The sequence below is a fragment of the Pseudorasbora parva genome, chromosome 11 (genome assembly GCF_024679245.1).
Source record: "Pseudorasbora parva isolate DD20220531a chromosome 11, ASM2467924v1, whole genome shotgun sequence".
Lineage (NCBI taxonomy): Eukaryota > Metazoa > Chordata > Actinopteri > Cypriniformes > Gobionidae > Pseudorasbora > Pseudorasbora parva.
The window spans coordinates 41,927,678-41,951,736 of NC_090182.1; the positions used below are offsets into that span (position 1 = coordinate 41,927,678).

At 39.4% G+C, this 24,059-nt stretch overlaps 1 protein-coding gene across 7 annotated transcripts in view; it reads left to right on the plus strand.

Moving 5' to 3' along the window:
* Nucleotides 1–24,059, plus strand: part of enox2 (ecto-NOX disulfide-thiol exchanger 2) — a 360,733-nt gene that overhangs the window by 298,710 nt on the left and 37,964 nt on the right. For all 7 annotated transcript variants that reach the window (XM_067457977.1, XM_067457978.1, XM_067457979.1 and 4 more), the window contains 3 exons: nt 8,060–8,266; nt 12,967–13,200; nt 14,535–14,747. In XM_067457977.1, coding sequence (XP_067314078.1) covers nt 8,060–8,266; nt 12,967–13,200; nt 14,535–14,747 — 654 coding nt within the window. The remainder of the gene's footprint in view (nt 1–8,059; nt 8,267–12,966; nt 13,201–14,534; nt 14,748–24,059) is intronic.

The window sequence follows — 24,059 nt, forward strand, 5'->3', positions numbered from 1 at the left end:
TCTGTGAACACGTAATGGATTGTCTTTATAAAGTATCTTCTTATTAAACTGTTTGTACACTTACACAGTTCTCAATGCTTCGGTTTGCATGTAGGGACCCTCATTATGCTACCATGTTAGTGTGAGGCTATTTTGAGCCTTGTTAGTGGAATTAACTAGAGATTTAATTTCACTTATTCTATGCCCCATAGACAAACGTTATAAGCTAATCTGTTTTTAGAGATAAAACTCTTTACATTTGATTTTCATGAAAACGCATCCCAGAGAACGATCTACTCGATAACCATCTGTTAATTACCCCTAGGGTCATTTCTCACCGGAGTTGTCCTTTAAATAACAACCAACATATTTTTAGAAAAAAAAAGCAAAAATAAGTCCTTGGACAAACTCAATTTAATTGAGGGCAGGATTTCCATCCAGTAAATATGTGTATAAACGAGTGCTCACAACCTAAACACAGGCACCACTCTTCTACATAATGATAACCACAAAATTACAGAAACTCCTCTAAATGTCCAACATAACTGAACATTAAACACTAACATAAACTAACCACATCTTTCCCTTTACTGAACAACATAAAATAACCCTTTAATCCCTAAATATACTCTCCTGATGCAGTCGCTTGCAAAGCATGCTGGGAACTGCAGATCCACTGCCCAGTTTGTTCGTTTCACTCTGCAATGTTAAGTGGACTGAGCAAACACTTAAGTAAAGCTGTCAATACTCATTTTTGGTAGAAACTAGGGATGTCACAAGTACCGGTACTGCGGTACCAAGTCGGTACTGAAATTTAAAAAATGTGACGATACCAGCATTTCTGTAGTACCGACTCCCGAGTATATCCGGTACCTGCAGCTGCGTTCAGTCGCTTCAAGAGCAAGTGAAATGTATACACTAGTGTATGTGAATATTAAACTGAAAAATATTATTTAAATAGTACTTCTGCATGTCCCGCTGATCTGTTTGGGTGCCGATGCGTGGGCGCGCGCACACACACACACGACACTCGCTCGCTGTCTTTGTAGTCTCTGCCAACTGCCGTGTGTGAACATGAACGCATGAACCGTCACTTCATGAGAATTTACCGTTTCATTTGAGAAAATCAAATATCATGAACAAAGACACTCAAAGGTCTTCACGGCAACCCGTCAAAATAAAAGTTTGGAGTAACGTGAAGAAATTGACTGAGAATATATTAGGCTACTGTTGTACAGTAGATTTAGCTACGTCTCTATGTAATAATAATAATACGCCTCTACTAATAATAATACTGCCTAGAAGGTTGCTTATTTTTCACTTTGATTGATCTTTAAACAATGTTTAATTTAAAACAACAGCCTTTAAATGTGTATGTATTACTAACTTATACTAATTATCGTCATGAATGATAAACTTATTGAATTTAATAATATTTTTGAAAAATAGTTAAATGAAATAGTGAAATTTATAGTATTGGTACCAACTACTGGAATTTTGGTACCATGACATCCCTAGTAGAAAAAACTCAGTAAATTTAAGTTCATGTAGTTACACAAATTTCTTGAGTAATGTGAACAAGGATAATTTGTGTGCAAAAGTGAAAGTTCTTTTTTTTTCTTTTTTTTTTTTGAGTGTAGCTTTTTAATAATTCCAGTACTTTAACTTATTTTATTTCAATTATTTCCCAAGGCAGTTTAAAATCTTATATATATATATATATATATATATATATATATATATATATATATATATATATATATATATATATATATATATATTTCATTTTATTTAAGCTTTAACAGAAGCTATTTTTAATAGTTAACAATAGTTAACAACAATGGACCTATAGAGGGCATCATCATTGGCACTTTCAAATCTCGTAGACATCTGGGCTTTTTAAGTATTCCCATACTGCGTAGACACATTTAAATGTCCAATTCAAACCCAGACAACATAATTGGACATCATAGACATGTTTGTACTGAACCTTTTGTGCATTTCTGGGCTTCAAAGGATGTTAAAATGCTTGAATCAAACTAGACAGCATTTGTGGATCTTACGAACACATTCAAACTGAACATTTGGGCATCATATGTCCATATTTTTGAGCATCATTGACTTGTTCAAATGCTCAAATCAAACCTAAACAGAATTGTTTAAACATCATAAACACTTGCGTATGTTCCTCAAAAGTATGCCAGGCTCTTTTATGACATTCTTTGATTTGTTAAAATGTGCTTTTGATTTGTGAAAATAAGGGTTCAGGTTCTCTATGATAGTTTGAATCTTGATGTGATGCACAGAAAATGCTTGAATGTGCAAGGGGTTCAATTTCAGACACTGACATTTGTGTAGACGTGATCCACAATACAACCACCCCAAATGTTATAATAAATCAAAGCAAATCAAAAAAGGAAAGACAGAAATAAGTCGGGGGAAAGCATACTGATCATTTATTGCTCTCCTGTTGAGAAAAACCTGTTTAAGGTGCTTGTGATCGCCAGAGGCTTCCCACAGAGACTCTGTACTGCTTTCTTCTTTCAAGAGGGACAATGCGCAGCATGTAGACAGCTGTCAAGCTGAGTGAAACCTGGCTTTTGAGAAGTCAGCTCATCTTATCTTCAGTCTCTCTCCTGTCACCCCACTCGAGCTAACAAAAGGCCCAGGATTCCTTCTTTTGCCATCTCACTCTCACACACACACACACACACACTGATCCAAGTGCAGTTGAGTCTTCTGGAGGTCTGTTTGTAAACCACGTCTTGGCTTTCACTGAGCAACATGCTTGTTAGGATCAACGGTATGCACTTCTTTTTATCTGTATGGTGCAACTGAGTTTTTTGTTTTGTTTTGATAATGTACGTTCAATGAGGGGTGGCAGCACTGGCCATTTTCCTCAGTTCTTCTGCCTTACTCGTTCCATATACGTTCTTCACCCACGTTCCTATCAACTTCTGTCTGTGGTACAGTTGTCATCTCCACTGACTATGTATATCTGAGCGTGCGCGCGCGAGACAGAGATACACCTGCGGCTGTCTTCATTTTAGCTGATTAGCGTTAAGCTTGTTGACGACTGTCTCTCGGTTGAGCTCTCGCAGTGCAGGAGGTACACAGTGCCCTCCTGAATTTATGTCCCAGGCCCTCCTGTGTCATCTTCACTCACTCTTCAAAGAAACGCCTTCGACGGCACAGGATATTTAGCCGTGGAGCCTTGGGAAGAGCATTGGTTTGTGAAATAATAGGCTTTGATTTCATTGCTGTGCGGTTTCCACTTTAAGACACTTTTAGGAGAAAGCTATCTCAGATCTGATGCAGTGTTCTGTGTAATTTCATATCGCCGTCTTGGGTGACAATGGAAACAAATCAGCCACCGGCAGCATCGTGAAGCTCAAATTATATACTTTGCTTCGCGTTCTCCCCACAGTGTGAATATGAACACAAAAAGTGGGTGTATTTGATTTAGAAAAGTTCAAAAGTATCAAGCTCTTTCTTGTGTAGCTCCTCTGTTACTTCTAAAGCAAACGTCTACTCCTTGTTTTTATTACTTGCTGAAAGTTTCAACTTTCAAGAGACTGCTTATGTCAAACCAAAATGTTTCATGTGCATTTGACAAAGGAAATATTTGAATACTTGAAAACAAATGAAAACAAAAAACACTTGCCCTTAGAGATTCTCAGTGATTGCTCTTAAACTAGCAGCTGTAAGGTTCTCATTCTCTATTCATAATGAGAATAAAATGAAGTTTATTTTTAGTTCAGGAGGAGCATGATCAAGTAATTCAACCAACCTGCGCGATATGAGACCTGTATATATAGTGCACAGTGTAGCCGTCCTTCACCTCTGTCTTGTGACAGTTTTGTGACATCCCTCACACGCCTCACTCTTGGATGGGTTTAGGCCCTATTCTGAGCTCGGAGCGCTCCCCTCGGACAGCAAATATGCATACATTACCATATCTGAGTGCATGTACGTGCGAACTTGTGAAAATCTATTTAAGAAAACAGGCATAATATCCATATTCATGTCTAGACACTGGGGGGAGAATTCACTAAACAGTTTCACTGTTGCTTGAGGTGTTTTATCACAAAACCATACCCTAAGTTTTACTAATGTGACAGTACCTTAAAATGTGTGTTCACACTTGGCATGTTTGGTTTGTTAAAAAAAACCCTGCTGCATTTGCTTTGTTAGTGTGGTTCATTTGAATTAGTTTGAACACTGCCATCCGAACCCTGTTTTGAACCAAACGAGCAAAGCAAACCGATATACGGTATAAGTGTGAACAAACCCTTAGATTAAATCTTATTAGGCAAAGTGTTTCAGTTGTCCATTGTCCAAAACAGTTTTTGAATTGTAAGTAGGGTTTGAATTATATCCAAAGTGTTTTCAAAATTCAACTAAATTCAGATTGAAATGTTGTGCCTCACGTCCCTCGCACGAAATTGCAGATTGTGCAGATTCCACAGGTTTTTTAATGGTAAATGTGACTGCACCTTTATTCATATACCACTCACAGTCCAGCATAACCAGATGCTGCATGTGGTATTGTGCTGTTCCATGCATATTCAAATTCCTTGTCATTTTTCTGAACAAATCCTTTCTATGCAAATGAGACTCTTTTGTAGAATGAATCAGATTCACAAACATTGGCAGACACAATTAACATTGTGTTTTTGAAGCAGAAACATTTCATTTTCTAAAACTTGAACCAGATTTTATTAAAAAATTATATTTGTGTATATTTTCTAGTGGCCCACTTTATATTAGGTGGCCTTAAGTACTATATACTTACATAAAATAAGTACAATGTACTTACTGTGTTCATATTATATTGCAAAGCCCTTTTGCTGATATTGGGGTGGGAAACGGGTAAAGTTAGGGTCAGGTCTGGTGGTGTGGGTCAGTTGAAGGGTAGAGTTAGGGACAGGTCTGGTGGTGTGGGTCAGTTTAAGGGTAGAGTTAGGGTCAGGTGTGGTGGTGTAGGTCAGTTTAAGGGTAGAGTTAGGGTCAGGTGTGGTGGTGTGGGTCAGTTTAAGGGTAGAGTTAGGGTCAGGTCTGGTGGTGTGGGTCAGTTTAAGGGTAGAGTTAGGGACAGGTCTGGTGGTGTGGGTCAGTTTAAGGGTAGAGTTAGGGTCAGGTGTGGTGGTGTGGGTCAGTTTAAGGGTAGAGTTAGGGTCAGGTGTGGTGGTGTGGGTCAATTTAAGGGTAGAGTTAGGGTCAGGTGTGGTGGTGTGGGTCAGTTTAAGGGTAGAGTTAGGGTCAGGTCTGGTGGTGTGGGTCAATTTAAGGGTAGAGTTAGGGACAGGTGGGGTGGTGTGGGTCAGTTTAAGGGTAGAGTTAGGGACAGGTGTGGTGGTGTGGGTCAGTTTAAGGGTAGAGTTAGGGACAGGTGTGGTGGTGTGGGTCAGTTTAAGGGTAGAGTTAGGGACAGGTGTGGTGGTGTGGGTTAGTTTAAGGGTAGAGTTAGGGTCAGGTGTGGTGGTGTGGGTCAGTTTAAGGGTAGAGTTAGGGACAGGTGTGGTGGTGTGGGTCAGTTTAAGGGTAGAGTTAGGGACAGGTGTGGGGGTGTGGGTCAGTTTAAGGGTAGAGTTAGGGACAGGTGTGGTGGTGTGGGTCAGTTTAAAGGTAAAGTTATGGTCAGGTGTGGTGGTGTGGGTCAGTTTAAGGGTAGAGTTAGGGTCAGGTGTGGTGGTGTGGGTCAGTTTAAGGGTAGAGTTAGGGTCAGGTCTGGTGGTGTGGGTCAATTTAAGGGTAGAGTTAGGGACAGGTGTGGTGGTGTGGGTCAGTTTAAAGGTAAAGTTAGGGTCAGGTGTGGTGGTGTGGGTCAGTTTAAGGGTAGAGTTAGGGTCAGGTGTGGTGGTGTGGGTCAGTTTAAAGGTAAAGTTAGGGTCAGGTGTGGTGGTGTGGGTCAGTTTAAGGGTAGAGTTAGCGTCAGGTGTGGTGGTGTGGGTCAATTTAAGGGTAGAGTTAGGGTCAGGTGTGGTGGTGTGGGTCAGTTTAAGGGTAGAGTTAGGGACAGGTGTGGTGGTGTCGGTCAGTTTAAGGGTAGAGTTAGGGTCAGGTGTGGTGGTGTGGGTCAATTTAAGGGTAGAGTTAGGGTCAGGTGTGGTGGTGCGGGTCAGTTTAAGGGTAGAGTTAGGGACAGGTGTGGTGGTGTAGGTCAGTTTAAGGGTAGAGTTAGGGTCAGGTGTGGTGGTGTGGGTCAGTTTAAGGGTAGAGTTAGGGACAGGTGTGGTGGTGTGGCTCAGTTTGAGGGTAGAGTTAGGGACAGGTGTGGTGGTGTGGGTCAGTTTAAGGGTAGAGTTAGGGTCAGGTGTGGTGGTGTAGGTCAGTTTAAGGGTAAAGTTAGGGTCAGGTGTGGTGGTGTGGCTTAGTTTAAGGGTAGAGTTAGGGACAGGTGTGGTGGTGTGGGTCAGTTTAAGGGTAGGGTTAGGGACAGGTGTGGTGGTGTGGGTAAGTTTAAGGGTAGGGTTAGGTGTAAGGGAAGTGCCAACTGTGTAATTACAAATGTAACTACAGAAATTAATTACAGACGTAATTACATGCAGGTATTTTTTAAAATGTAAATACAATGGGAAAACATGTATGTACACAATAAATGCATTGTATCAAATGATTAATAACAATGTTAGTACATAGTAGTTAAGGCCACCTAATATAAAATGGGTCCTTTCTAGTGATTATGGCTTCTGTAAAGAATCATTTTGGCTTAGTAAAGAGTTGATTCATGCCCCCTCTGTGTATTAGATCATGGGATTCTGCTGCGTCCTTCAGATCCAGCTGAGGCATGCGTTTGCACTAATTTGGTTACCGTATTTGTACCAGTACCTGATTTGCATAATTCCCTCAATGAATCAGGTGTTAAAACAAGGCATGCAAATAAACAAAGCTGTCAGCGGATGCATTTTTTGCAGTGAATTCCCCATGAGTATTAGTTTAAACTTTAAGACTTCAGTAATGATCAGACAGCCAAGTTATTTTATACCTGGCAAACATGTTTATAGAAATATTATTTCTTCACACACAAAGTTCCATAGCACATCATCCAAAGCCTATGAATGAATTGTGAATAGTCTCGGTCGGTATAGTCAAATGTATAGTGTTGTATTGAAGCTGTACACACATGCTGTATCCTCTAATGACATGAACAAGACAAGAGAAAATTATAATCTCTTCTACTGACAGGAGCTGACATAACCATAATGCTCATCATGAACCGCCACAATAAACAGGAGTTAGTGTAATGTTGGTGATGATGGATGGCGAGTGTTGGGGGCAGCTGTGGGGTCCAAAGAGACTTGCTTATTTATAGTGACTGGCTCACAGCCAAACATGCCTTAACTGCTTTGTGTCCGACTCCGTTTGGACCCCCAATCAGGCATGCGGTCCCCTCTGAGTCCCAGCAGGTGCTTCCTTCGGCTGCATTCCCATAGCTTGTTAAGACAGTCTCTTCAGTCCTGATGGGAAGCACGGATTATCACATGTTCATCTTCACAGCATCACTGAGTAATCAGCTAACACCAGAACAGGCCTGTTTTGGATGGCAAGCTTTGCACTTGTAATCCAGTCATGCAACAAGCGCTGGGTTTCATTGATTATTCCTTCTCATCCTGTTTTTTCTCAATGCATCTTATTCATGGTTGAATTGGTTTATCAAGAAGAGATTAGCTTTGTGAACCTGGAGGTTCTAGCACCGTGTACTGCAAATGAAACCAATCAAGGGAAAGATCCGTGGTCTGTACTGCAACATATTGAGCTTGATTCCTCTCTATACTAAGACTATCACATAATAGTGTCAAAAGCCCAAAAATATGTCAACACTATTATAGTTTATAATTTGGCATGTGTCAATGTGTTTTGGTGCATTACCATTTTTAATGATCTTCCAAATTAACCAGCTTTGAATTAGATTATTAATCTTAGGTTGTGAAAAGAAATCAGTGATTGATTTTGCATGCTTCATCTTTTTCAATAATGAGCTACAGACTTAATATGGTGAGAAAATAGAGATCAATAACTAAATAAAACAAAATGTCAGAAATTCTGGTAGTTTAATCTTCTTTGCTTTTCTTCAAAGACCTGCCTCCCCCTGCCACCAGAGAGAGACCCCCCGGCTGTAAGACAGTGTTTGTCGGCGGTTTGCCAGAGAACGCAACAGAGCAGCTCATTGTGGAGGTGTTTGAACAGTGCGGAGGTATCATCGCCATCCGCAAGAGCAAGAAGAACTTCTGTCATATCCGTTTCGCCGAGGAGCACACGGTGGACAAGGCCCTCTTCCTGTCAGGTACATATTTAGACAGATAGACAGACAGACAGACAGACAGACAGACAGACAGACAGATAGATAGACAGACAGACAGACAGACAGACAAATGCATGGATGGATGAATGGCAACAGCCACTTTTCCACAGTGGCCGGTTTTCCATTGACGGGCCAGTGCGAGCCAGGGCTTTCAATGGGATGGGCTGTACTAAAAGTTTCAGTCCTGTAGCACCGAGCTCAAAACCACACTGAGTTTCCACCGTCAGGCCAGAAGCTCAAGGCGCTTCACTAAAACCTGCCCGTAAGGCGCCTCTCTGGAAGAACGCCATGCATTTCACCGACAAGTGGAAGTTTTATCAGAAAACGCATCAGAATTAAATAACTGAAAACTAGATACTAGCATGATAAAAGCTGCTGTTTGTTGGCAATTTTGTCGTTTACTTAAAGATTTAAAACCCAAGCATCAATGTTTTACCACAGTTTTACAATATTAAGTTATGCATTGATCTTCAACCAAAGACTGTACAGTAGTCCCACAGAAATAGAGATATTTACCATTATATCACAAAAGAAAGAGGACACACGTACTTATTCAGTCGTGTCTGTTTCTGTTTATTGGTTGTCACACTACAGTATGCGTAGCTAAATATGGATATCAGACAATCTGGAATAAAGAGACGACAGATACACTGACCGATAAAATAAATCCACGACTGTGATAGCCTATTGTCTGATTTCTTCAAGCGGTCATATTTACTATAGTAATGGTTAGCGCGCACATTCTTTTTAATGGCATACAAATATTTCTGCCTTATACGATGGTCAGAATCCACATTAGATCACAAACGGTTATTTCAAACACTCGCTGCGGACTGAAAGTGAGTTTTGAGTTAAAATGATCTTAAAAGTCTTTAATGCTGATTTTAACTGGTATATGAAATCATCCGCCCGCTGCGCTGCCGTCTCCAGACTCAGGTCAACTCCGCCTTTGTTCGTAACTACTCAAGCCTGAGCTGGCCCGCTTTGGACCAAGGTATTCGGCCAGCCAGAAACCCTGACCGCTGGCCCAGATGAAGCCCTGACAAGGTAGCCTAGAAATCTAGACGCACCCTAGAGGCAGCAAATTTAATCTGCCTGCAAGTGTCGTCTAGCAACTCTCAATACCCTTCTGAGCTGTATTCCCTTAACTCTGGCCGGGCCAATCACATCGTGTATAGAGTCGGTGGGCGGGGCCATAATGACGACGGCCGAGTTGCGTTTGCGTGCTTCTAGTAAACACAGAAACTGGCAAACGGCGGCGGTCTTTCGGATCAGCTTTGACCGCGATTCTGGAAGACTTGGAGTTAAGCTTTTCTCTGAGAAAAGAACAAAGAGCGGCACTGAAGTAATTCTTAAAAAGGGAAGATGTGTTAGAGTTTTGCCGACCGTATACGGCGAATGTTTAATCTATCAACAAGCTCTGTTTCACCTTCGTTGCTCTGGTTGGTGGTAGCGCTATCCAATCACGTGCAGAGGGAGTTTGGAAGACAACCGTTTATCCCGCCCCTCGGGTTGAGCTGTCAATGGTGAGTTTCCAGACCAAACATCTTGATGTGGGTCTGGCTTGTCAGGCTACTGACAAGGCCCAATCAAGCCCCCGAAGTGACAGGCCCTGACACAAACTAGCGCGCCCACGTTTGACCTGACAGTGTAAACGCGGCTAGCGTCACAACATTTCAAACAAGAAAAAAAAGCTAAATCATGCCTGGAAACTTACAGTGGGGCAAAAAAGTACTTAGTCAGCCACCAATTGTGCAAGTTCTCCCACTTAAAAAGAGGCCTGAAATTTTCATCATACGTAGGTAGACTTCAACTATGAGAGACAGAATGAGAAAAAAAAGTCCAGAAAATGACATTTTCTGATTTTTAAAGAATTTATTTGCAAATTATGGTGGAAAATAAGTATTTGGTCACCTACAAAAAAGCAAGGTTGATAGCTCTCACCGACCTGTAAGTTCTTCTTTAAGAGGCTCCTCTGCCCTCCTCTCGTTACCTGTATTAATGGCACCTGTTTGAACTCATTGTCAGTATAAAAGACACCTGTCCACAACCTCAAACCGTCAGACTCCAAACTCCACTATGGCCAAAACCAAAGAGCTGTCAAAGGACACCAGAAACAAAAGTGTAGACCTGCACCAGGCTGGGAAGACTGAATCTTACAGGTAAGCATCACAAACAAAGTATTGAGATAAACTTTTGTTATTGGCCAAATACTTATTTTCCACCATAATTTGCTAATAAATTCTTTAAAAATCAGTCAGTGATTTTCTGGATTTTTTTTTTCTCATTCTGTCTCTCATAGTTAAAGTACCTATGATGAAAATTATAGGCATCTCTCATATTTTTTAAAGTGGGAGAACTTGCACAATTGGTCGCTGACTAAATACTTTTTTGCCCCACTGTATGTGCCACATGTGGGATTTAGAATCATTTCACTTAACCTTTTATCTCATGTAAATGAAGGCCATGTGTCCACAAGTTCCCTCTTGACTTGATGGATAGATGCAGAATTAATTAGGGGGGGCGGGGTTTACCCACATCACTCAGAACTCAAGATCTGTAGACACCGGCCGTCAAGAGTCCCTCACAAAAGAGGTCAACGAGAAGACAAGCGGCGACATCTAGTAATACATTTCTGCCTTTGAACGCTGCATATCAATCATGGGCCGGGCCCGGTAACCTCCTCGACACCGGTCACGTGACCTGCCGGGGGCTGCTTCACTTATCTCTAGTTCCCAGTGACAAGTCTCCAGTCACATCTTAAATCAGTCTTTGTATGCAAATATTAGGATGTCCATCTCAGCCCCAGAAAGCCAGTTTAAAGTGCCGGCCGCTCCAATAATACCCTTTCCATTATTTATTCTTCTCTGAGTGTTGCTCTCTCTCAGTGGCTAAGGGGCGAGATTGGAGCAGTGCCCCATATATTATGTGGCCTCGTGACGGAGCTCTGCAGGCCTTTCCATAAATAATGGCACTCATTTCTAACGTAGAACACATTGCGTAAAATATTTAACAGCGTCTGGAGGCTGTAAAGCAGTGATGGAGAGGCGGAAGTAAACCGTGAAGCTCTTTCTCTCATTTCTGTTGACACGGCCATCTCTGAATATACATTCTCCTTAAAAACATTTTTCAACCCTCTGTGTAATGTACTCAGAGCATCGTATGATTCATAATTCACTGGAGCCTCTTTCATACCACTTGGCCATTTGTCAAGATACTTTTCCAAGTCATTTTCTGGTTTATGCTGAAATATATAAACCTTAATCTAAAATCACTTTCTTTTTTCATCCCCATCACAAAGCAGATTATTCTCATACATCATGGCTTGTCTGTGCCGGTCGGGTTTTTGTTTCGACTTCCCCATCTGAGTGTAGCATTTTTTTTTTACATCACAAAATAAAGGAATGGGAAAATAGGAAAGGTTTGGCACAGACATGTTGAAGTGAATCTATGAATAAACGAGTGTGTGGCGGTCATTTTGCTAACATGTTCTTGAGTTGAAAGTGAAAGTTTTCCTGCAGTTTCTCATTGTCCTGCATTTTTCTTTCATGTAATTTATGCCTTCCACTCTCCTTTTCCTCTTTTTTCTCTTCCTCTTTCATTCCTGTTTCCTTTTTCTTGTTCTTGTCTTATCTTGTCCTGCTGTTTACCCCCCCCCTTCATTTTTCCTTTTTCCCGCGTTCATCTTTCATTTTTTTCTTTTGTTCCTTTCGTTTTCATTGCTATTTTCTTTTTTCTTTTTTCTTCACTTACCTTCTCTTAATATTTCCTCTTCCCGTTTCTTTTCCCGTTCTCTTTTTTCTTTTCTTTTCTTTTCTTTTCTTTTCTTTTCTTTTCTTTTCTTTTCTTGTTGTTTTTTGTCCATTTTTATTTACTCCCCTTTCACTTTCTTCCTCTTTCCTTTCCTCTTTTTTTTTCTTTTCTTTTGCTCCACTTCCCTTCCTCCTTCTCTTCTCTTTAATTTCCTGTTCATTCGCTTCTTTTCTTTTTATTTTCATCATTTACTTGCCTTTCTTTTCCTCTTCTCGTTTCCTTTCTTTTCTGCTCCTTTCTCCTTGCTTTTCATGTTTTCTTTTTTTCTTAATTTCTTTTATTTTCCTGTATTTTCTTGTTCCTTCCTTTCTCCATTTCCTTTCATTTTTCTTTTCCTTTTCCCCATTTTCTCTTCCTTACCTTTTTTTTCTTTCCCATTCCTTTCTCATAATTTTCTTTTCTTTTCATGTGTCCTTGTTCATTCCTTTACTTTACTACTTTTCCTACCTTTTATTGCCCTATCCTTTACTCCCCTTCCCTTTCCTCTTCTTCTATCCTTTTTACTATGCTCCTTCCCCCTTACTCTTTTTCTTTTCTTTTCTTTTTTATTCTATTATTTTTCTCCTTTTACTTTTCTATATTTCCTTGTTCTTCCTTTGCTCCATTTTCCTTATCGTTTCCTTTGCTCCATTTCCTCTTCCTCTTTCTTTCCCATATCTTTCTCATAATTTTCTTTTCTTTTCTTATCCATTCCTTTACTACCTTTCTTTCCCACTTCTCCTATCCTTTTTCTTTCATTTTCTCCATTTCCCCTTCCTCTTTACCTTTCCTTTCTCATTCTCTCCTTTGCTTTTGCTTTACTCCCTTCCCCCTTTAATTTCCACTTTCCTTTTTTTTTTCATTACCCATTTCCGTCTCCTTTCCTCTAGGTTATAGGATCAGGCTGGGATCAAGTACGGATAAGAAGGACACAGGCCGGCTGCATGTAGATTTCGCTCAGGCTAGAGATGACCTGTACGAGTGGGAGTGCAGACAGCGTATGCTGGCCCGGGAAGAGAGGCACCGTCGCAGAATAGAAGAGGACCGTCTACGCCCCCCTTCGCCGCCCCCCATCGTTCATTACTCTGAGCATGAATGCGGCCAGTTAGGAGAAAAGCTCAAAGGTGGGACACATAACATGCTATACTTTCGTTTATTTGTTTTTTGTCCGTCACACTTCTGCTGTTTCCTGATGCATGTGAAGAGGCTGCTACAGTCCATGTGCCCGTCCGTTGGCTGGATGCACCTAAAAGCTATTTGTCTCTTTGAGTTTGATGTTCCATGCGGTTTAATAGAAACCATCTGTTTACTGACTGCATCTTGATTCTCTGGCAAGGCAAGGAAGTGCCTTGAAGAGAAGCTCTTGAGAAGAAATCAGTTCAAATGAGCCACGTTTCCTTCAGATTCCTTACTTTTCCATCTAATATTGTATATGTGGTGGTTATGCTGTTCAGCTCACTTTGCAGAGGTTAAAGCTAACAGAGGAAGGGAAGAGAAGACAGGATGAAATTACATGTGTTTGTTAGACCGTTTGTGCTGTTTGCTGTAGAAAATCTCAACAGCACTCTCATATCTGCTAGATTTGTCTGTATATTCAATATTTGACAGTTATTATTTTGAATATGTTAGTGTTTACCCGTCGAGTCTAATCAGGTAAATGAGCAACTAAATCAGTTTATTGATGGAGAGGGATTTCATATTCTCGACACATTGATGCTGTTTTAACAGGGTTGATGGATTATTCATTTAAATTATTTGACAGCATTTTTTGATTATTTGCAGTTAGGACTTCCATAAATAAATCAAAGCAAACTAGAATCCTGACTTGTGCATGTGTTTGCATGCAGGATTACAGCAACAAGAACAAAATAATGTTTTTGTTTTTAGGTTTTTGCAACGGCAGTCATCTTCGCTGTACAAACAGCAATATCTTTGAGACACTGCTTCATCTGTTGCACAGTTGACGCCAAACATTTGTGGATTTTAAATAAACACAATGGCACTAAAGAAGAATAGATTGCTGGGAGAGCCTCCCTGTAGCATTCATTACAGTGATTTTCAGTTTCCTTTGTTTCTCATCTCGTTCCCAGCCGAAAGTTGCGAGCCAAAGCTTTGTAGTTCAGCATGACTCTTTTCCCCTCCCGTCTTGCACATACACACCTGGTTATCTTGAACAACATAGCCTTATTTCTACGGAAAGCACAAAAAATCGGTATCAATAATGTGGTATGATTGTTGTCCTTGCTGTGTATGTCTTTCCTTGTTCTGTTGTCCTCTCCTATATGTCCTCTACTTTGCTAGTGTGCATTTGTGGTCTTTTTTGGCCCAATAAATATGTCCTGCTAATACGTTTTGACACTAGAAGGTCCCAGTTGAGAAGTGTTCCTCTCCATCATTGTACTCAGCTGTCTTCCCACCATCTGTTTCTCCCCCACCGTTTTTTCCTTTCTCCACTCAGACGACGGCAAATTTGCCGAGGCGGTGCGTGTCCTGCTGACCTGGGTGGAACGAGGGGAGGTAAACCGCAGAAACGCCAACAACTTCTACTCAATGATCCAGTCCTCCAACAGCCACATTCGGAGGCTGATGAACGAGAAGGCCGCTCATGAGAAGGAGATGGAGGAGGCCAAGGAGAAGTTCAAGAACGCCCTTTCTGGGATTTTAGTACAATGTGAGTGTTCCTTTACAGATGTTGCTTCTGTCTCAAATACCTAACAAGCTGCCTACCTAGACAGCATTTTGGGCATTTTTCATCATTAGCAGTGAAGGAATAGGATTTTACACAAATTATGATAGATCACAGTTCATCGTGATCGTCCTTTGCTGTAATAAGCCCGATTGACCCGCAGCTGGTGGCTGCAGATTAGCATTTCTTTAATGTGTTAACCCTAGAAAGATTTCACTGATTTCACCTTTTAAAGCAAATATACGAGGTAATACATGAGCATCGACTAACACAGGTCTCAATCTCATTTTAGGCCCGTTAAGATACATTTCACAAATCTCTCAGGGATTATTATACTTTACTTTAACTTTTATATGCCACAGTTCACGTTTAGAAGGGTCGCACTATATGTGTGAGTATGTGTGGTAGTCAATAACGTAATATACACTATTCGAAAGTTTGGGGTCAGTATGATTTTGAATGTTTCAGAATTTTTTTTAAAATCAAGGCATTTATTTGATCAATACATTTATAAATACAGCAAAACAGTAATAGTGTTAAAAAAATTACGACAAAATGTTTTCCATTTTATTATATTTTAAAATCTTTATTTATTCCTGTGATGTAGAATCTGTAGAATCATTACTACAGTCTTCAGTGTCACATGAGCCTTCAGAATAATATGCAGCTCAAGAAACGTATGTATTATTATAATCAATGTGTAAACAGCTGCTTAATAGTTTTGTGAAAAATAAAGATGAAATTCTTTTCATCTTTAATGAAAAGAAAGAGCAGCATGTACTTTAAATCTTTTGTAACATTAGAAATTATTTTACTGTAGCCTGTGAGTATAAAAAAAAAAAAAACCTTGACCCTAACTCTTGAATGGTAAGGCCCTATTTTACCGATTTGAGCGCATGGCACACACGACAAACGACAGCGAACACAGTCGGCATACTGGGCACATGGTCCAAAAGGGTTGGCCCTAGTCTCTTAATGAGTCATGGGTGTGTGTTGGGCGTAACGTGCAATAAACCAATCCGAATCTTATCTCTCATTCTCTTTAAAAGCCAGTTGCGGTTGCACCATTCGCTGTTTACACGGCGAAATTTGCGGGCGTAAAGCCGTATTTAAAAATGTTTGTGTACTGCTGCCCGTCCCTTTGTGTGTAATAAGCAGAGTGTACGCACGTTGTGTACCCACCTATAGGCACATATTACTAACACGCTCTTTCAATAACAAAAAATACAGCGCTGTTGACTTTAGACCAGGTTTCTGTTGGTCAACGGTGTAGTCGCTTTCAGTTGCCTCGAAATATCAACACGCCAACAATACGCCTGAACACACCTTGTTTTCAGACCAGCACGCCCTTGGGAGAACATATGGTCATGAGCATATTTGCTATTTAACCCTCTGGTCATCAACATTTTGCGTTTTGAAATTTTTATTTTTTTTGGTTCAGCGGAATGGGATGACACTTGGTGACTTTTGTTGCATTAGCCATGTGAACACACTAAAAAATTATGGAAATGTTTTGGTTATGTTAAAGAGGGTCATAAAAAAAAAGTCAAACTTGTCTCCTTCGGGCTCCTTCTATAACATAGAGCACATTTTTGCAAATATGTGAAACAAAATCAATAATTCAGCTACAATGCAGTAAAAAAAAACAACAACAAGGAAGAGGTTACACTCTAAAACATCAAGGGTTCAAAACAGACACAAACACTCAAACACACACACATGTAAACACACTCAGAGACACAAACCACAATAATATACACATACAAATTAACTGGTATGGCTGTTATCAATGTGGTAAACTTGAGCCAAAAGTCTCAAATAAGAGGTTAAAATCAGATCAGTTATGCAGTGATAAAACATACCTGTTCATTTTTGTAAAAATGTTATTGAATTTTTATGTTATATGTTCAAAATGTTTCCCTCTGTGCTCAGGTTTGAATATAGTAAAATGAATGCAAAAACTGACATTCAAATCAACATAAAATAAAATAAAATAATCATTACATTTTAAAGTTTGGTCACTTTTGACCGGGAGGAGGACAAGTGTGACTTTAAAATGAAAACTGCGTTGGGCTGAAACTAGCTAAATAGACTTGCGCAGCACCTGCCGTCACATAGTGCAGGGTTTATGATAGGGCCGCTGTGTTCAACAAGTTCAAATACTGAATAAAGTTACAATTGATTTGATTGATCATTCAGTAACAATCTGTGTATTTTTCTTCGCTATATATCATAGGTGTCGCTTCATAATAATTGTCTTAACACTTTCCAAGCATTATTATATTCTAAAGTTCTTAACAGATCGCCAGAACTGCAGAGCTGCTCGCGTCAAGTAAAAGCTGCTTTTCTGAAAAACCCTAAAGTGCCGTTGCCCTTTTGTGTGACGTCACAGCAGTACCGTCTATACTATCAGACACAAAAGGAAGCATTGGGTAAATGGGTGCTGTCAGCTACTGCATGATTACACTTCACTTCCTGCCATCTTGATAGTACGCCCAACGCAGCAGTGCTTTGTACTTGATTGATCCAATGCCCAGAGAAATGGAACTACCACTCACACACTCTCACACATATAGTTTCCTTGATGCACGAGCAGGCGTAATGTTCAGTCTGCATTTGATTCAAGTATATGGTTGTAGGCATTTACAGTGAACTTAGTCCAAAAGAGATCTAATATATCATTAGCATGTAGCTTGGGTATAAGAGATGGGGCGAAATGAACACAGACTTATTAAAAGGCCACAGTAAAGAAAATCTTGCCTTGAAAATGAGTCATTTTCAAAATAAATAAGTAAGCTTCTGTGAATATTTTACATATGCATCTGTTGAATATTGTATAGCTGCATATGTATACATCTATACATATGCAAAATTGAATTGCTGTACAAGCTGGTGGTATTCAGACATATTCATTTTCAAAGCTTTTGAATGTAATGGCAAAGCCTGTTTTACTGACTCACTCACACTTAGAAAATCTGCTAAACATTTAGACCTCAAGACCAAGGCAAGAAAATGTTACGCTCTGCCATCAGTTACTTTTACACTGCAGCTTTTCCATGACTTGGTTTGATAGTGTACATGCTTTGATCTGAGATCAGTGTGGATGGAAGGTAAGTTCTCCTAAGTCTCTACCACTTTGAGCTGAATGCAGAAGAAGGTAGAGTATGTGAACTTCATTAGTGCGCAGCTTCAGGGCTGTCATCTGTAAAGTATCAGGCATATGTAGAAGATCTTCAAGAGCCTGAGTCTGTGATTTTGTTTAGCTACTGGAGAGCACACCTGATGACCCTTCATAGATTAAAAGTAAGTAACCCCAAATGGTCACTAGATTGCCTAAGTCATTGACTAATTGCTCAAATAACATTCACTTGAGCATGTAGAATTGCATACACTTCTGATGACATGCCATTTAACAACACACATATGCATAGGCATATTAACTATTCCATAACGCTTTCTGCGAAGCCTGTATGTATGATGCATTATAAAGACATTCCCAATTCCTTATAATGCACTAGGAGTGTGCAGAAGCCAATTTCTGAAAGATTTTGATCCAATCCATTCAAAAGATTGGAGTCAGTGATATTTTTTCTCTCAAATACTTCTATTCAGCAAAAACACACTAAATTGATAAAGTGACAGTAAAGAGATGGATAATGTTACAAAAAAAATCTATTTCAAATGAATGCTGTTCTTTTGAACTTTCTTTTCATCAAAAAATCCTGAAAAAAAATGAATGACAGTTTCCACCAAAATATTAAAGGCTTGAATTGAGAAATCAACTTCCCTTGGAGCTTTTGATATATAAAAGGTCATGGTGATATAAGAATATCCTGTAAGTTTCGGAGCTAAAAACTTCCTTGTTAGTCAAAGAAAAGCTTTAATAGACACCAGGCCCAGAAAACGCTTAATCTCAGAATATGCCAACCCTTGACGTCATCATGTGGTGAAACACCGCCCCTACAGAAGAAGAACAACGCCTGATTCTGTAGTCCTGCCCACCGACTGACATGACATCGGCCTACATAAGTTAGAGTTAAACCGGATCGAACTTCTAAGCAATCAACATGCCACATAAGCTTCATTCACAGATTCTAATATTATGAATGCAGGATTGCATTGTTATACATCGTTTGACATTTTACGTGTCTAACTGAACATAACTTAGCACGCTGTCAAAGGCTGAAGACCAGAGAGCTGAAGCTCATTAAATATGCAAATCGTATCCAATCCTAGCCATGGGTGTTTACTTCCAAGTCTTAAGTGCGACACACCCATCAAAACATAGCGATCCATAAGAGAGGCTCATTACTTATTCATTATGATGTTTTTGAATGTAAAAACCACACAAACATTATACGTTGACCTCAGACAATAGTATAAAAAATGTAAAAAGCCAGTTCACGACAAGTTTTCTTAAACTAATAATAGTAAGAAATGTTTCTTGAGCAGCAAATCACCATATTAGAATGGATTCTAAAGGGTCATGTGACACTGAAGTAATGATGCTGAAAATTCAGCTTTTTTGTGTATTTTTTTTTTTACTTTTTAATATCTATTCAAATATAAAACATTTTTTTATACATTGTAATACTATATCATAGTATATCAAACTGACAGTCTAAGTTCAGTACAGAAGTTTTACAAAATTGCTTTTTATTTATTTTTATTAAGCAGTGGTTAACTAAAAAAAAAAATGTCTGTCCTTAAATAATTAAATTATTACTAAAAGTTTCTTAAAGATAATGCTGGAAGCTATATATATATATATTGAGCACTTACCTCTGTCCTGACTGAGCCTGGTTTCTCCTTTTGGCTTAACACATTTGGCTTTGCTTCCTCAGTTGGGGACGCTAAAATGTCAACTAAATATCCAAATAAAGTTAATTACTAAATTAACTGATTCATCTATATCACTGATCTTCCCACATTGTCGCTTTATGATGAATTGAAATGAGCTGATGACATACAGCCGAATCAAATTTTGTTGCATTATTTTCCTGTTTTAACACTTGCCTGACGTGGTCATACTGAATTCTAGTCAGAATATGAGTCTGAAACTGCTCCATTGGGCTGTGATTATGGGGCGTATTTCAACCGAACTAGGAAAGAAATCAATTGGATAGAGCTACAACCAATCAGAGCAACTGAGCGACGCATTACGTTAGTTGTCAAATTTCAACAGAACTCAACTGCACTGTGTTGCCAAGTCCGCGTTTTTTTCCGCGGGTTGTTTTCCATGTTCGCTTGTTGAAGTGACTATTATGCGATATATAGACCCATGAGTGCGAATGTTAGCAGGCAACCTTGCCAAAATAACACATTTTACCCCCAAAAATTCTTTTTTTCTGGAGAACCCCCCGAGAAGCTATTGTTTAGGGCTAGTAGTTGGTGCGTTTTGTTGTAAAAACTTTTTAAAAAGATTTAAGTGCTTCAAAAGGAGAACAAATATTTAAGCTTTACAAAAACATAAATCTGCTTTTTTTTCTTTGCCGGTTTATTTTTGAGAGAAATCACTCACCCCTCACCTGTAATCATACGTATCTGTGCACATTTTCGTGGATGTTGAAGTTCACACTTTACACTTACTCATATTAGCTTCATACAGTTTACCAAAAAGATAATTTTGTTGGATAATCAGTGAAGTTTTTTTTATTTTTTTATAAATATTAAATAATTCTACCTCATTTGAGCCTTTTCAAGTAATGTATTTGACTCCAGGCACTTTCCCATAATGCACATTGAAATATATTATAATACTTTCACCTATAAAGAGGGAACATAAAACGCATGATGGCACAAGTAATGTAGCGCTGATCGTGGAGTTTAATGCTTTGTGTTCTTGAAAGGGTTGTAACCATGGTTAAAGTATTAACAATTACATAAAAAATTATTCTAGGGCATTATGAAATATACTGCATCATACAGGCTGCATAGAAACTGTTCTTCCTCCTCCTCTACCGACTCGGCTGCTATTATTTATTGATACGACTAGATTTCATGCCGATCATGGTCCGATCATGGTTCTCTGTCCTACAGAGTTGTTTTATCAGTTTCTCTATCGGTGAAGTCATGCAGTAACTTGAACTAAATTGAAAGGCATGGTAAGTCTCTCTCTTAAAACATTTCTGGATATCCCCTGACTTTCATCACTGCACAACCCCACATCGCTGATGTTTGTGCCTGAGACTGTAGTTGCACCCATCCTGATGCCATATAGAGGTGGAGCAGACGTACATATTTACGAATGTGTCTCATCTCTAGTGGCAGGTTGAAATCCAACGTTATTGTATTGTTTTGAAGAGACAAAAACATTACTTTCCCAGAGATACAGGCGTCATCTGCCAGAATATGTCTTTTCTGTTTGTTTGTTTGTTTGTTTGTTTTCTCCCTTAAAGATGTTTCCTTCTGAAACCTGTCAGGTTATTCTAGTTGGTTTAGAACGTCTGCTTGAGGAAGATGTGACAATACTGATCTGGTACCAAGTCTGCTCGGGCTGTCTGTCAAAGTTATCTTCTATCAGGAAAACTTCCTACAGATGTTTTATCAGAAAGGTCATGTCACCCTAGAAGAAGAACCTTCTAGGAGCTTCCCCATGTATATAACACTGTCCAGCCTTTTATCTGCAAGTGGCAGACAGCAACCTTTGATAGAATTCTCTCAACAAACTGCAATAAGTATCTGGCACTAAAGTAATGTCTGGTCTGTTGCGATGACAAACACATGCAGCGGAACAGTCGCTCACACAGAGGAGAGAATGCATTGTGACAGTCGAGCATCTGTCTTATCTGAACGCAGGCAGAACACACAGCCAAATAAATAATGAAATGTAGTATACAGCTAAAAGCTTGCTGGGGTTGCAGCCCTGCAGGAGGATAGAGCAGCAGGTTGTCGCAGTAGCAGGTGGGACATGGTGACATGGGAATTCTGGGTAAGACTATTTCAGCTTAAGACGGTGGATCCCAGCTGAGGCAGCAGACAGGTGCTGTCGCAAACGAAATCTGTATTTGCCCCATCTGAAAGTGTTGTTAACGACCTTGCAAAACCAGCCTTCTTGCTGGTTGTAATTCATTATTACACAAATATGGGAGAAGTCAAGCAAATGTTTTCACATAATTTATATATAGATAAACTAACACTTTGCTCAAAGGGGCCTAATATGCAACAGAGCAACATTCACTGCCATTATAAAGCTTGAAAGAGCCAAGACTTTTTTTTAAATATAGCTCCGATTGAAAGAAGAATGTTATAAACACCTAGGATGGCTTGAGGGTGAGTAAATCATGGGCAAATTTTATTTTTTTATTTTTGGGTGAACTATCCCTTTAATAGTGCAGCCCTATAACACATTAACGCTTTTGAAGGAAAAATACAAGTCCTATATCTAAAGTGCTAAATCTTTACTGCAATCTGTCTTTATACCTATAAGATACTGCTCTATATAAAACAGTGGGTACGAAAATTATTCAGACCCCCTTAAATTGTTCACTTTGTTATATTGTAGCCATGTGCTACAGTAAAGTTTAAAAAAAAATCTCATTAATGTACACACAGCACCCCATATTGACCGAAAAACACAATGTTGATATTTTTGCAGATTTATTAAAAAGGAAACTTGAAATATCACATGGTGCTAAGTGTTCAGACACTTTGTATTTAGTAGAAGCACCCTTTTGATCTAATACAGCCATGAGACTTTTTTGGAAAGATGCAACAAGTTTTTCAAACCTGGATTTAGGTATCCTCTGCCATTCCTCCTTGCAGATCCTCTCCAGTTCTCTGGACAGCCATTTTCAGGTCTCTCCAGAGATGCTCGATTGGGTTTAAGTCAGGGCTCTGGCTGGGCCATTCAAGAAAAGACACAGTTGTTGTGAAGAAGGTTACTAGAGAAGGAGAGAAGGTCACTCTAGAGAAGGTTTTCATCCAGGACATCCTGATACTTGGCCACATTCATATTTCCCTCGATTGCAACCAGTCGTTCTGTCCCTGCAGCTGAAAAACACCCCCACAGCATGATGCTGCCACCACCATGCTTCACTGTTGGGACTGTATTGGGCAGGTGATGAGCAGTACCTGGTTTTCTCCACACATACCGCTTAGAATTAAGCCAAAGAGAGCCAGACCACAGAATCATATTTCTTACCATCTTGGAGTCCTTCAGTTTTTTTTTTAACAAACTCCATGTGGACTTGGAAGTGTCTTGCATTAAGGAGAGGCTTCCTTCGTGCCACTCTGCCATAAAGCCCCGACTGGTGGAGGGCTGTAGTGATGGTTGACTTTCTCCCATCTCCCGACTGCCTCCCTGGAGCTCAGCCACAGATATCTTTGGGTTCTTCTTTGCCTCTTTCATAAGGCTCTTCTCCCTCCGATAGCTCAGTTTGTCTGGATGGCCAGCTCAAGGAAGGGTTCTGCTCGTCCCAAACGTCTTCCATTGCAAATGGACCTGCATAAGGATTATGGAGGTCACTGTGCTCTTAGGAAACTTGAGTGCAGCAAAAAAAAAAAAAAATTTAACCTCGGCCAGATCTATGCCTTGCCACAATTCTGTCTCTGAGCTTTTCAGGCAATTCCTTTAACCTCATCGTTCTCTGACATGTAAGGTCTTATATAGACAGGTGTGTGACTTTCCCAATCAGTTTAATCAAACACAGCTGGACTCAAATGAAAGTGCAGAACCATCTCAAGGATGATCAGAAGAAATTAACAGCACCTGAGATTTTTCAAACCCTTTGCTGTGACACATATATATATCTGAATACTTAGAACCATGTGATATTTCAGTTTTTCTTTTTAATAAATCTATTTAATATATATACTGATACTTTATAAATATCAATATCTGCTAATATCTGATGTGATCTTAATATATTTCATTTATAAGTGTCTTATTTTCATCAAGGCTGCATTTATTTGATCAAAAATACATCCAAAAGAATGTTATTGTGAAATTCCACATTTTGATTTTCTGCTCAAGAAACATTTCTTAGTGTAATCGATGTTGAAAACAGTTGTGCTGCTTAGTATTTTTGTGGAATCTGTGATGCTTAAATAATATTTACATTTATATTGAAAATTATTCTTTGGTGAATTGAAATTTCAAAACAGCATTTATTTGAAACGGTGGTAAAAGTCTTATATTTGACTTGCTTATTATACTACAGTATTTTTTAGGCAACAATACTGGCATTATAAATGCAGAGAATGGCCAGAATGTTATCCAACATAAAGATGCAAATGCATATTATGCAAGAGCATGACTCAAGCAGTAGAGGAAGGCTAGAAACGCTGAGATCATTG